A 14,499-nucleotide genomic window follows, 5' to 3' on the forward strand; every position below is an offset into this window, starting at 1 on the left:
GAATCTGCATCATGGTCAGTTTTTTTTTCAGACTTACTAGCACTTGGAGAGTAAAATTTCTGTTTTTTTTTCCCCGCGATTTTTTTGGGGAACGAAATAATATAGACACGTTTTGCAAACTGTGTATCTGAACATACCACCATTTTCAAATACATTTCAACAATTGAAAATGCTTGTATATGACAGAAACGACTTACAGAGAAAATAGTGCAATTTCTTTTGATCGATCTTATGTCGTTTGATGCGTAAAAAAAAGGCACAACTTCACTAGTACTACACATACCGACCACTGAATTAGAAACATTTATACAGGTATACATAAACTTCATTAACGCAGCGCATTTTCAAAATACTGTTACATGCGTCACCACGTATTCTAGGCAACTATTTAAGAATGTTTTCCAATTGTGATCAACATTGTTGATCACAATGGGGGAAAAACAAAGGATCTTTCGGAATTCTATAAAGGGGTCATTGTGGATGCCCGTAGCCACGATTTTGAAAACAGCAGAGCTGACTGGCTTCTCAAAAAAAGTGTAATATCCTGAGTGTTTAATCAGTGGAAAAATAACCTACATTACTTGTCTAAAAAGCGAAACTATGGCCCCAAGACCATAGTTACGGACGAGACCAATGTCGTCTGAGACTTGTACGGACAAACAGAATATCTTGTGTGCAGCAATTGATCAAAGCATTTAAAGAAGGCTGTTCCCGTCGCATGAAGACTTCGATATGTCGTTAATTTCTGCGAAGAACCAGAACGTTCGTCTACAGTGGTGTCAGGAACACATGTGACTTAACACTGGAAAAGAGTCACGTGGTCTGACGAGTAACGATAGACCTTGTTCTGTACAGACGGTAGACAGAGTTTGGCAAACCCCATAAAGCAATGAATCCAGCCTGCCTTGTAAACCACGGCTCAAAGTTCTGGGGGTGGTGTCATAGTATGGGTCATATTCCGTTGGTACGGAACGGGTCCCTTGATATTACTGGGTCGGGTGTCCTCCAAAGAATATCAAACATTGTTGCCGATCAAGTACATTCTGCAAAGTTGACTTTGACTTTTTATCCAGTAGGCGACTGTTATTTCATGGACGACAATGTCGGCTGTCGACACTACTGTCGGCCACCCAAGAATTTTTCGGCAGTGGTTCAGTGAGCATGACAGCGACTTCAACCATCTTCCCTGTTCACAACAAAGCAGGATCTGATCCCATTGAGAATGTATGGGAGAGGTTAGAACAACAGATCCTGGAGCACAGTCCTCTTTCGTCAAATCCGAGCCAGTTAAAGGATCTGGTGAACGCCAGGTAAGTTGTAGACGTACATGCAATCCCACACCTTGTGGAATCTATGCTAAACCGCATATGTGCTGTAATTCGGGATAAAGGAGGTCCAACACTGTATTAAACAAAAGTTTCTAATCCAGTGGCCGGTATGCGTATGGCAGATGCATGTGTGGTAGGATAATGGAAGTATGAGTAATGTAAGGATTTTTTTAATAAGAGAAAGAATGGACAAAATAGTTGATTTGTTTAAATAACATGAAATTTGTAGTAAAGTGTTACCTATAAAAATCAAATAGCAAAACACTTTTTAAACGCCCTAATCATCTACTAAACGTAATGAACTACCTATTGTTTACACTGATTATTGAATTCAGCTGAAGTAACACAGTTTTTGCTTTCTGTTTTTAGTTTTAAAATTTTCTTTGTTAAACAACAAAATCTTCACAAAACACGTTTCTTAATTCCTCTTCATTTTCGACTAACAAAATGTTCTACATTCGTAATGTTTGAAATCTAGTCAATGAGAAGATCAAAAACTATGCAATTTATTACCTAGGACTTTAAAGCGGCATGTTTGGAAAATTAAATTATTTCTAGATGCATTTTAAGTCCATTTAGTTTTAATTTGTAGATATTATAAAATAAATCATTCAATTGTTTTTTTTTCTTCGCAGGGGTCATTTGTTGCTCTGCTATACTGCTTCTTTAATGGAGAGGTAAGTGTCTTGGTAATCTCACCCTAGTAGGCAAGACTACTATCACAAACTTTTAGACCTATGATTTGTAAGAGCTATTTCTATAAATGTTTATATTTCCTTCCAAACGCTTTTTTCACTATTTTCGTTTCTGAACTATAAGCTAAAGTCTACTTTAGAATGCTGAATATCCAGTCCTGCTTTAAAAGTCAAATACCCACTTCAAAAATATACGATGCGATTCCAACTGTACTAACGTGAAAGGAATAAACAACAGTGCGTTGCTCTTATTGTTATTGCGAAGGCAAATATAGGGGGCGCTAATACCTCACAGTAGAATTAGGTTTCTTGGTTTTTCGCTCAGATATAAACACATCGTTCGTTGGTTGTAACTTATTTCTTATTATTTCTAAATGACAAAACGAATACTAAACTCTGAAAAATAAGGACGTTCTATGCTTTCCAAGGAAGTATTCTTTGCAGCTGAAGGAGCTGTTAGAAATGCTGTTGTACTGCGCATTACCATTTAGTTTCCTGTAAAATATGGAATTAATCCGAGCTGTACTTTACAACCGGTGGATCTGCGAACCACGATTACAGCGCTTCCTGCTTTGGTGTCAACTGTCGCCATATCAGAAAGAGTCTGAATTCCGTGAGAGGTGTTTATCGTATTCCACCGAGAAGAAATAATTCCTTTATAATAAACAAACAAAAGAGCCGAAAAATTGGAAGTCAATTGCTCAGGAATACAAAACCATTGCGGAAATAGTAGGACAGTGAAGAACAAAATGAAATATTCATATTTCAGTGGACAAAATATTTTTACTCATTTACTCCTTCCTAATTCTTTTGATATAATGCCTTCTCAATCCATCAATTCATTGGACATCACCGGATGCCATAGCGGTAACTGTGCTCCTCACAAATGTGCCACATCAGTCCTCTCCATGAGGTCGTTTTATGCTCGTCTGGAGACTTCAACTCTGTGAATATCGGTCACTCCAGACGCCCATCCACCTTATTGACAGTTTACACCTTCCTCTTATTCCAGAAACTTTCTGTTACTGTTCTGCGAAGACCTCCTTCCATTCGTTCAATACGTCCGAAGTATTTCGGCTTTCTTCTGTCGATATGCTTATTCAAGTTCTGCCGATCCTTTCTATCACATATCCACTTGTCTGCCTTTCTGTAAATGAGATCCTCAACAGCCTCCTGTACACCACATCTCAAACACAGCTATCCTTTTCCTATCAGACTTCTTTAGATTCCAAGTCTCACATCCATTAGTCGCTACTGAAAAACAACTGCATTCAGAATCCTCAACTTTGTTTCTGTGGAAGTAGATCCATCCTTCCAGATGATTTTAGACAAGTCTCTATAGTTCTCCCTCTGCACAGTTCGTATATGGAGAATTATAAAAGAAAACTACGACGCAGTTATGATGGTTTAGCCATTCGTAATCTTCCGAACAGTTCTTCACATTAATAATGAATCCCCAGTACTCGAACTTGTTGACTTCACGTATTTCTCCATTAAGGTACTCTTGTTTCTCCAAATTTATATTTTCTTTCAGAACCATAATCTTTGTCTTGCTCACATTGTGTTGACGTTTTCAGTTCTTACTGATCTCATTAATTTTGTCAAAGATGTATTCTAGTTTTTCCTTCTTGTCATAACTAAGGAGTATTTTATCATTAGCATACCTCAAATGACTGATCCATCTGCCACTATCCTAATTCCTGTCTTAAGCGCATCCAATGCTACAATCGCGATATCCTCAGCATAGATAAATTATCTCCCATGAGAATAAAGTAGACACCTTTGCCTAACTCCCCAGCTTACCTGAAGCCAATCAGTTAATTGGACACCTGTTCTTACCGTGACTGCTTGTTCACAGTACATGTTAGCTTTCAACTTGATAACGTGTTGAGGAAAACCCATTATTTTTATCACCTTCCACAATTTAATATTCTGAACAAAAGCAAAAGCTTTGGAGTAGTTTACGAAACACATTACCACAGGGATTCAAAATTCTTTACACTTTTCAGTGATCTGTCGAAACAAATGATTTGATCTCTTGTACCCTTGCCTTTCCTGAAACTTTTTGTTCCTCGAGCATCTCCACCTCAATCATATTTAGAATGACCGTTAATAAAATCTTGCTTGCATAAGAAATTAAACTAATAGTTCCATAGACGTCTCCTCTTTTTCAGCGTCATTGAATTGGAACCAACTCAGTAAGTGAAGGTGGTTCCAATTCAAAATTCTCCTGATAAGAAGGGAATCAAATCGAAATTCTCCTGGCAAGAAGGGAATCAAATCGAAATTCTCCTGGCAAGAAGAGAAACAAATCGAAATTCTCCTGGCAAGAAGAGAAACAAATCGAAATTCTCCTGGCAAGAAGAGAAACAAATCGAAATTCTCCTGGCAAGAAGAGAAACAAATCGAAATTCTCCTGGCAAGAAGAGAAACAAATCGAAATTCTCCTGGCAAGAAGAGAAACAAATCGAAATTCTCCTGGCAAGAAGAGAAACAAATCGAAATTCTCCTGGCAAGAAGAGAAACAAATCGAAATTCTCCTGGCAAGAAGAGAAACAAATCGAAATTCTCCTGGTAAGAAGAGAAACAAATCAAAATTTTCCTGGTAAGAAGAGGAACAAATCAAAATCTCCTGGAAAGATAGCCCTTCCAAATTTTTCTAATCCTCTCTACTGTTCTTCACAGTTCTCTTTCCATCTAGTTTCGATTTTCAGTTCTTCTGTGCGTACTGCTCCATTGCCCTCTTGGATGACTTTCAATCTGGGCTTAATCAAAGGGAGAGGGAAAAGGTAATTGAAGTTGCCTATCATACACAAATGTATCAGGGGATTATGTGAAGGAAACTAAGGGTTTCATCCTGCAAACTTGAGCCAGAGAACACACGTGATTTACTTTGAAAACCATTAACAGATGACAGATAGCTCAGTGTGCAGATGGAGAATTATAAAAGAAAAATACAACGCAATTATAATTTATAGAAGAGATTATTGTGGAAGAATAAATTCGGAAATAAAAATCGACTTAACGGACAGTGTCCATTAAAACATGTTTTTTTAAACTTTTTCTCACATAAATACAAAATGCTAATCATTAATATAAAAAATGTACCATTGGCTTTAAATATTTTATTCTTTTTCTTTTTTTTACCAACCATAGGTTCAAAGCGAGCTTAGAAAGGTGATACAACGATGGACAACAAAATCCAATCAACGATCGAATCATTCATTCTTCACTCACTCCCTGACATACTTCAGCAGAGGAAGAAGTTCGGTTCAGTCCTTCCATTCTGCTACGGGTACGAACGACTATAAGGAATAGTAAATGTACATAAACTTACTTAAGTACAGTTTAATTATAAATACACAGTCAATTATAAATAAATCACATTATCTGTGATCCCTGCTCTAAATTTATTTAGAAATAGACTTCGCATGTAGTGATGATATTCTGGTTGCTTTCGTAAACAGGTTGGCCGAGTGGTTAGCGTATCCGCTCTCCAGCCAAAAGGCTGTGGGTTCGAATCCCGCCATGGGCATAGATGTTTGTGATTGTCCGAGAAAAGTACTAGTGGGGGTGGTATAGATGATGGTAGTTGTGGTTTGTTGTAGTTGGTGGATTGAGTGGTGGAGACAGTTGTGGAGTAGGTGCCCTCCCTCGATGAGTCTTTAGACTCCCTGGAGGTGTCACGTGATAATAATACTGTAACTGAAGAGGTAAGTACAGCTATAAGAAGAGTATCTGGTAAATAACACTGACCTATTTGCGGGGATAAGTATTTAAAGCGTGAAACGTCATATTAACAGAAGTGTGCTTGCCAATCAACATGTGGATAACTGGGTACACTGCTCAGACAGCTGTTCCCATTTCTACATCTAGTTGTGAGATGGTGGTTGATTAGATGCTAACGAAGATACTCGAATTAGATTGAGTAAATGTTTAATTTTATTTTGTAATTTAAGCAATATAACTATTTTATTATTTAATATTTGTCAGTGATTTTAAAATTTTAATTTATTTATCAAAATAGTAGAAATCATCAAATATCATAGTGTCAGTATATTGGGTTTTCCATTTATGTTCTCGAGACGAATGAGCTATAAATGCATCAGTTGGTTAGGACTGCAGGAGGTCTGCCTCCTCCCTTTGTTCTGTTTGCGAGTACAATCCTTCTCAGACAACAGCGATCTCGTTCCTCACAGACTGTCTTAAGCACACAGTTACGCCTCTTAGACGAGCAAAGTGGGTTATTTTTCCACTGGTTAAACACCCAAGATATCGCGCCATTTTAGAAACCAGTCATATGTACTGTTTCAAAATCGGAGCTGCAGCCAAATAGACACCCATAATAAGCCCTTTATCGAACTCCGAAAAATCCTTTTGTTTTTCCTCATTGTGATCAACACTATTGGCGATTACTGACCAGTAGTATTCTAGAACACGTGGTGACGCACATGACCAGGAATTTTGCAAATGCACTATGCGTTTACGTACATCTGCATAAAGGTTTCTAATTCACTTTTTAATGTTTGATTTCGTAATTTCTATCAGTTATTTATATTTAGATGACAAAACAAAGCTTATTATATATAAGAAAGATGGCATAATGTGGATGGTGTATATTAAAAATGTGAAAATGAATATTTTGATCACACGTGATTTGTGTGCTATACGTTCGCAAACCTATTGTGTGTGCGCGCGTGTAGGATTAATGTAAAATGTATAGTTAGAAAGAAAACGAACCATTGCAAAAACGTTGACTCTTATCTATGCTGCTTAATATTGTAGTTTCTCGATTTTATTAATGGTAACTCTTAAAATGGATGTTTTTTGTTTTCCCATTTTTCCAGATAAAAAAGGTGTTTTGCAAAGAACAAGTTCTTCTCCACACATCATACAGATGGAATGCAAACATGGAAATTTGCCTGCAGCTATGACACCCCATAATTCTCTTCATTCATCCAGAGTGTTAGCACAGCATTTGGACAATGAAGGCGAAACTACGCATAATGATTATAGCAACACTGCGGACATCTCTTTCGAACAAGACCAGCAACTGGCCAATGGAAAATCTATTTTCAGCTAATCTAGTTATTCGAAAAGGGAGTCATGAAAGAAAATGAAAAAAAATAAGAAAATCTTGTTGAATCTGTGTCGAATAACCAAATATCAAAAAGAAAGCTTTCTTTAAATAGAAAAAAATAAATAAAATAATGCTATTAGAAATCATTTCAGAACCCACCGAATTATATAATGTTATTCACCTCATCAGTGTATGTTTGTATCATATTTATAGAAATCTATATATCTGTACTATATATAAAACGTTTGGAAATATTTCTGGCTATTTTATTAAGAAACTTTCAACTAATTTAAAAATCGTGCAAAGACTTAGCCTGGTTCAAGTAAAGATGTTGTAGCATCTGTGATTTCCACGCAAGTTGCAAATTCTAATTCCATTGCAACATAAATATCTTAAGGTGATTAATGATATTTACCGCCCAGCATGATTACCATCCTGTTTACTGCGGACCTGAAGCTGCTTGAATCCCAGATTCACGTGATCTCAGATACTTGAACACTTCGGCTAGTCCACACTATGCTAAATAGCTTTTATAACCTTTCTTCATCAGTCTAATACAGAGGTGGACAGAGCTTGTCTTCCGGATACTAGGGTTTTTCATCCCACAGACCATCAAGAGAACACATGCACTTTACAAAGATAAAAAGTTCCCCTCATAATAGAAAGAATATAAGGAATTAGTAAGCATCTAGGAGGTTTCGATAGCAATTGTATTGAGTTGGAATAAGCACATGCTATATTCTTTGAAGGCTATTTTTGATTGAAAACAGATGTTACAAAAAAAAGGTACAAATGCCTCAGTCATAAACACAGCAGTGTCATCTCGTGGTTATATCGGATGAACATTTACATATCACGAAATTTTAGGCCCAACGTCAGTAATACATCTCATTAAGTTTTGTTTACAAGTCAACCCTAATCTTGAATATTAAAAATGTTTGGTGTCAACAGTCACGTGTGTCAATCACGTGTCTTCACGCTCTCAATGGCGAACATGCTGTAATTACTGCCGATAGGGCGGTATGTCGAAATTTGTGTAGGATTACACTACCACTTTTCGCCCAACCAGGCTGAGCACACACTGTAGATTCAACCATACAAGAGCTTTTAATATTCTTGGATGTTTGCTAGATGGGGTTCGAATTCATGTTGCTGTCTTCTCGAAGAGTAATAGGACGTTATTTCTAATGTAATTCCATAGCCCATCATAGTTACGTTTAATGTTATATTTTGTTAAGCCTACTTGGATAGCATCGGTTCCGTTAAAATATACATAGACGTCATCAGAGATGAAGTTTTGATCTTTGCGATGTTGCAGTCGCATTCAAAACAACTGTCAAGTGATTGTCGTTTTGACAATGAAATGGTAATATTTCGTCTGACTGAAGATTCTATGATGCAACAATGAACATGTGTTTTGGGTAAGAAGTTCGAAGTATCTGCAACAATGATTATGTAGCTCCCGTTATGCTGTTGTTTTTGATTCGTGCAGTCAATGGTCACGCGAATAACTCAGTCGCCATCAAATATCACACGCTTTAACAATGAGGTGCTACATTGCTGCTTTCAGCAGAACAACAATTTAAAATTTAATCGCTTGAATAGATGCCCACTAAACAACCATCTGTATAATTGAATTGTCTGAGTTCGTTAAAGATGGATGTGACTTAATGCTTCAGAATTACCATGGCAACAAATATCCTTGACAAGTTTTCAATGCTAATATGAAGAGGTTTGAGGTTCGAGTCCAATTTGCTTTAGAAATAAGTTAGAATGTAGAAAACTGGAATTAGAAACCACCAGGCGTGTTGTTAAACGTTTTTTTTTTTTTTTTTTTTAAATGAAAAAAAAAAAAGATAACAATTGGATGAGTTTTTATCCATTTTCATTGGCGTTATGTATGACAAAACTGCAGTTATATAATTTTTGAAAAATTAAATAAAAGTAGCAGAAATCATGGCATAACTATCTCGGAACGTAAACGTTATTAGAATAAACTAGAAACTTCCAAATTCGGCACAGTGGCATGAGCCTGTTCATAGCGTGTTTGTCTCTTATAGTAATCAATTGGCAGTTATGGCTATCGACAAACCTTTCCATTGGCATTCTTGTAGTGTAATTGTTGACGTAACTCAACAATTAAATCGATAATCGTTTTTTTTTTACTTTATTATATGTATATTATAAATGCATCGTTATAATTAACAGACCATAATGCTAAAATTTTGATATGCTTAACACAATAACTCTGCGTGTTGAGGCTTAAGTGCTGCGAAGAATTCATGTTAGAGGTTTAATGATATATTATCAGCACTGAGAAAGAATTAAAACTAATTTTAATACTACCAATATTTCGTATCCGTCAGAGAGACATTTTCAGGGATTACAAAAAAACTGTAAAAACAGACACAAATACAATCCAATAGTCAGTGAAAGTAAAGCCCTATCGAGGTGGTGCGCCCTCTATGGGCATTTGTAGGTGACCTAGGATGTAAAGAGGGATCACTGATAATTAATGTTTCCCAAATTTTGAGAAGTTTAATGCAACTGTATTTGTTTAAATAAGGTTGATTCCTGAGTGCAGATGCAGATTCAAAGAACAGTCTTTTTTGCATTTACTATGGTGGAGCATGGCTTTTTTCCAGGAGATCCTGTGGGTTGTATCCAAAACATGGTGTGCAAGGCCAAATTGACCATAATCGTGATTGCAGATGTATGATTTGTGTTCTTCTAACCAGATGGCTGCTGATCTGCCTGTCTGTCAAATGGATGGAATTCATGTCGGAAGTAAGCCAGTTTACAGCACAAGGTACTCTATATACAAATACGGTTGCATTAAACTTCCCAAAATTTGAGAAACATTATCAGAGATCCCTCTTTACATCCCAGGCCACCTGCAAATACCCATAAAGGGCGCACCACCTAGATAAGGAATTTACGTTCACTCACTATTGGATTGCATTTTCGTGTGTGTTGTTACAAAACGTTTTTTGTAATCCCTGAATATGTCTCTGTGATGATTACGAAATATTGGAAGTATTAAAATTAGTTTTCATCCTTTCTCAGTGCAGATAATATTCCATTAAACCTCCAACATGAATAACACAATAACTCAGTTGGGACTGGAAGGGGGGGGGGGGTATGGAAGACCAAACACTCGGGCTTTTCATAAAGAAATGCAAGTATTCAATTACAATAACTGGATTCGAATTTATGACCTAAAGTTAACACGCATATTCTAAACGGTATTAACTTCTTTGGGATGCCTCAATTTGGTGGACGATGCAAATATTTCATAATCGCATCCGCTCAGAAGATTAAACACTAAGGGCAGTCTTCCTTCATCAGTGCTAATTACAAAATGCAGACATCGAATTGGCAATCAGCTGCCTGACATATTCTAATTCGCAATATTATTAGCATGCAAAGCTAAGATACTTCCCAAAAGGAAAATGGGTATCTTAACGAGAGCTTCACATTTCATTTCCGAGTTTTGCTCATCCCCTTATTAGTAGTCATTACCAAATTATTGCTAACGAGTCTGGCGAAATCAAATTACAGCACTTAATGTTATGTTAGTACAACAAATTAACTCTAGATGGAGCCTGCAACTTGTTGGATTTATTTGTTTGTCGCAATAATGAATGTAAGCTCGTAAACATATTTGCCCTAAAGTTATGCACTATCTTATCAAGTTATGGAAGACTTAAGAAAAGAGAGAGTTAAGATATATTTAGTTATAAATTCCATGCATACAATTGAAACTTAACTTACAGATAACAGCTAATAATATTCTTATTAAGAGGATACCTCATCTTTGTACTCGTAAGCTTCCCTTTTTATGTTCTTAAAGCCGATGACCATTTTGATATTCCGAAGGTGGATCGTTCCTCATATTTGTGATGCTAAGGGATGGGAGAGAACCAATCTACTTCTAACAGATCCAGCTCTTGCTTCTGGGAGAAGGTTCTCCTCTGTAAATTTTCTTATTCCGTTTCTGCAGATTTTTGTTTTCAGGTATAATAGAAAGTCTTCTATTTTATAGGCAACAATAACACATCACAATAAAAAAAGTTTATTTATTTTTTATTATTCCATTTCTTTTTGTTAATTTAAACTTTAAACCCACTTTAAAGTAATTTCTAGCGACCAAAGAGTTACGTAGAAGCCTAACTTGTACTTTGTAGATTGAAAATGATGTCCACAATTCTTATTGTGCACACGTTGAAAACACGAACCATGAATTTGCGATGTAGACTCACACCAATGGCACGTGCCGGACGCAATTTGAGAAAAAAAAAAAAAAAAAAAGAAAAAAAAAATTTAAATCTCGCATGCGCTAGTAATTCTATTTGACTAAGCACATCACTAAAATGTGGTTTTCTAGATTGAAAAAAAAACTAAAAAAACTTATACCTTTGATTATGGATGTGTTGTTAGGAACTGTAGGAAACAATCACGGAGCATTAAATGTATTTGGGGGGGGGGGGGTAAAGTCAAGCGTAGTTACAAGAGTGGAATTCATTTCGGATGTTGTATCTGATTAGAAGTTACACACAGAAGTCATTAATTGATCCTTGGATTCAAGAGATTAATTGATCCAAGAGATCCTTGAATTTTAAATATATTGATGCATTTATGCTTTTACGTTTTAAATAAACGAATGTTAAACACTGTGGTCTTATTAACCTGCCTTAAATTTGTTACAAGTTCCGTAGATAACATTATAAGAAATACGTGGGGTTGGGGGGGGGGGGATTGGATCAGATAAGGGCCTCCAAAAATTCTTACAAAGTTGGAATGAGAATTTGAGATCTACCGAGCTGCGATTACGCTAATCGAACCAACCTTACTTTCAAAGAAATACAACACCTCGCTAACACAATAAAACTGAATTGAATTAAATAAACTAAGCAAACTATAAGAACACCAAAATGCTAAAGTAAACACTACTAGTTGCATAGAAACATCTAAAGATGAATGTACAATGAACAGTTCAAACGTCTACCTTTCCTTGAAGGTGCCTTATAAAATTACAATTTATGACTTCTTACTATCTAATATGACGACAAGAAATGTATTCTCACGACTTCATAAAGGCAGATCCTCCTACTAACTCGCATAAGAAACAGGAACGGAAACACTGTACAGCTAACTTGTATCGACAATCAAGACACCACGAGTTACTGACAAAAGAAAATGAGTTCTCATTTTTTAGTTGCACACTTTAACGCACGAGTGCGCTAAAAACAGTGTCATTTTCCTTTCTAACAACAGAAGAATGAATACATTGTTACCTCAAATTTGATGGCGTAAACAATAACAAGCTATTAAAATAGATAACCAAAACATGATATACACTATTTTTTTACTAAGTTTTATAATAAAAGGTTAACGTTTAGGAAATATGAATTCAAAAAGTTGTTCTACAGATAAAGTGATGAAAAGAGAGAGAGAGTAGAATTTGTGCTATTTTTAAACTATGAAAGATATGATTATGTTTTTGTCGTTTTAAAAAGAAAATTATAAACAAAGAACTAAGTTCTAAATAACTTTTATAAATCGCAATGAGCTACCAGAAAGACTCTTCTGAGGATTCGTTGAAAAAGGCAGAAAATTACGGGAGTGAAAGCTTACGTAGACGAAGGATGTGGTTGAGTGCTGATAAATATTCCATTACTTTGAATAGGCCAGCAGTAAGAACAATGGTTCGATACGATAATGACCAGATTTGCCTCCTAGTTTAAAAGAATGGAAAGAATATGAAAACCCGACTAATAATAGCAGGTGCTTAGAGAGCAAGATTTTGAGCACAATTAAGACAGTCATCCCAACAACACTTTCGCATCTACAATGATTAAGATCAGTCTATTCTTTTTCTGAGGAATATGAAAACAGGAATTCGCAACGATATATATTTGAAGTAGAACGTTTATTATTATTATTATTATTATTATTATTATTATTATTATTATTATTATTATTATTATTATTATTATTATTATTAAGAGAGACCTCCAGGGAGTCAGAGACTCATCGAGGGAGGCCACATCCTACACGCACCAGCTATCATACTTATTCTTGAATTCATTCGCGGCTCGTACATACAACATCCACTGGCAATCCAATCTAATCACGCACCATCCAATGAGAGAAAAATCTAGTCCTCACTCCCCCTTCTTGGTGGCCTTCATTCTCAGCTTACAAGGATACCCTCTTCCTTTCCCCAGCCTCCACAAAATAAAAAATTCCATCAACTAAAATCCAGTATGATCCCTTTCAGAAGTTTGTATCATATCACCCCTCTTTCTCCTGTTTGCTAGTGTCTGCAGTCTACAAATTCTCAATCTGTCTTCATAATCAGTATTTCATAACCCTGATATCATTTTAAAACTTTGTCCACTATCAGAATCACAACGGAAACCAGGAGACCAGACCTACTCACAATAGTCCAAGTGAGATCTTATCAAGGCTTTGTAAAAAGGCAAAATGACATCCTTATCTTTACATGTGAACATTTGTTTCAGCATTGCAATTATCTTTTGAGTTGTATTTGCAATGCTTGCTAGATAGCCCCTGAATTTCAACTTCCTATCTACAAACACTCCAAGATCCCTAGCCTCATCAATCTCTGCTAATGTAATCCCACCCACACAATAAGACATTGTTTATCTAATCACGCCAAAGTGAATGACTTTATATTTACTGTTGAACTGACATCCATTTTCCCATGCCCACAATTCCAGCCTATTAAATCATTTTGCAAGTACTGCATATGAGCCGCATTCCTGATTACCCTACCTATCTTTGCATCATCAGCAAATAGCTGAATGTCGCTTGTCAAATCCTTCCCAATATCATTAATGTACAGATTGAATAACAGTGGACCAAGCACTGATCCTTGACTTACACCACCACTTGTTACCTTAAACCTTGCAAACCAGGATCCCCGTATACCACTTTTTGATATCTGTCAGTCAGCCATCCTCTTATCCACGCTAATATTTTATAATCCAAACCCACATTCTCCAATTTATGCAACAGTCTACTATGCTGTATTCTGTCAAAAGCCTTAGCAAAATCCAAACGTAGCATAATGTATCCCACTCGTCTAGTTCAATGGTAACATTGTTATAGAATGCAAGCAAGTTGCTAAAACATCACCTTCCCTTAGTAAACCCATGTTGCTCATTGCAAAGTAGTGATTCACTGTCAACGTTGACATTTCTGAAAACGAGCCCTGACCAATTTTTTCAAAATCTTCACCATCGCTCCTGAGATGCTGATTGGTCGATAGTTAGATACTTTGGTCTTTGCAGCACCCTTGTGCAATGGAATTACCATACATTCCTTCCATTCCTGCGGAATCTTCCCTGTTCTGAGACTCATCTGTTTA

At 36.3% G+C, this 14,499-nt stretch overlaps 1 protein-coding gene across 1 annotated transcript in view; it reads left to right on the forward strand.

Annotated features, from left to right (window-relative positions):
• The window catches only part of LOC150100440 (vasoactive intestinal polypeptide receptor 1-like), a 32,019-nt gene extending 24,668 nt beyond the window's left edge, over positions 1–7,351 (forward strand). Inside the window, exons 12-14 of the mRNA XM_090402654.1 lie at positions 1,964–2,005; positions 5,180–5,318; positions 6,871–7,351. Coding sequence (XP_090258780.1) covers positions 1,964–2,005; positions 5,180–5,318; positions 6,871–7,106 — 417 coding nt within the window. The 3' untranslated portion in view covers positions 7,107–7,351. The remainder of the gene's footprint in view (positions 1–1,963; positions 2,006–5,179; positions 5,319–6,870) is intronic.
• The last annotated feature ends 7,148 nt before the right edge of the window (positions 7,352–14,499 follow it).

The sequence above is a fragment of the Typopeltis vanoorti genome, chromosome 13 (genome assembly GCF_054136105.1).
Source record: "Typopeltis vanoorti isolate ZY-2024b chromosome 13, IOZ_Tvanoo_1.0, whole genome shotgun sequence".
NCBI classification, from domain to species: domain Eukaryota; kingdom Metazoa; phylum Arthropoda; class Arachnida; order Uropygi; family Thelyphonidae; genus Typopeltis; species Typopeltis vanoorti.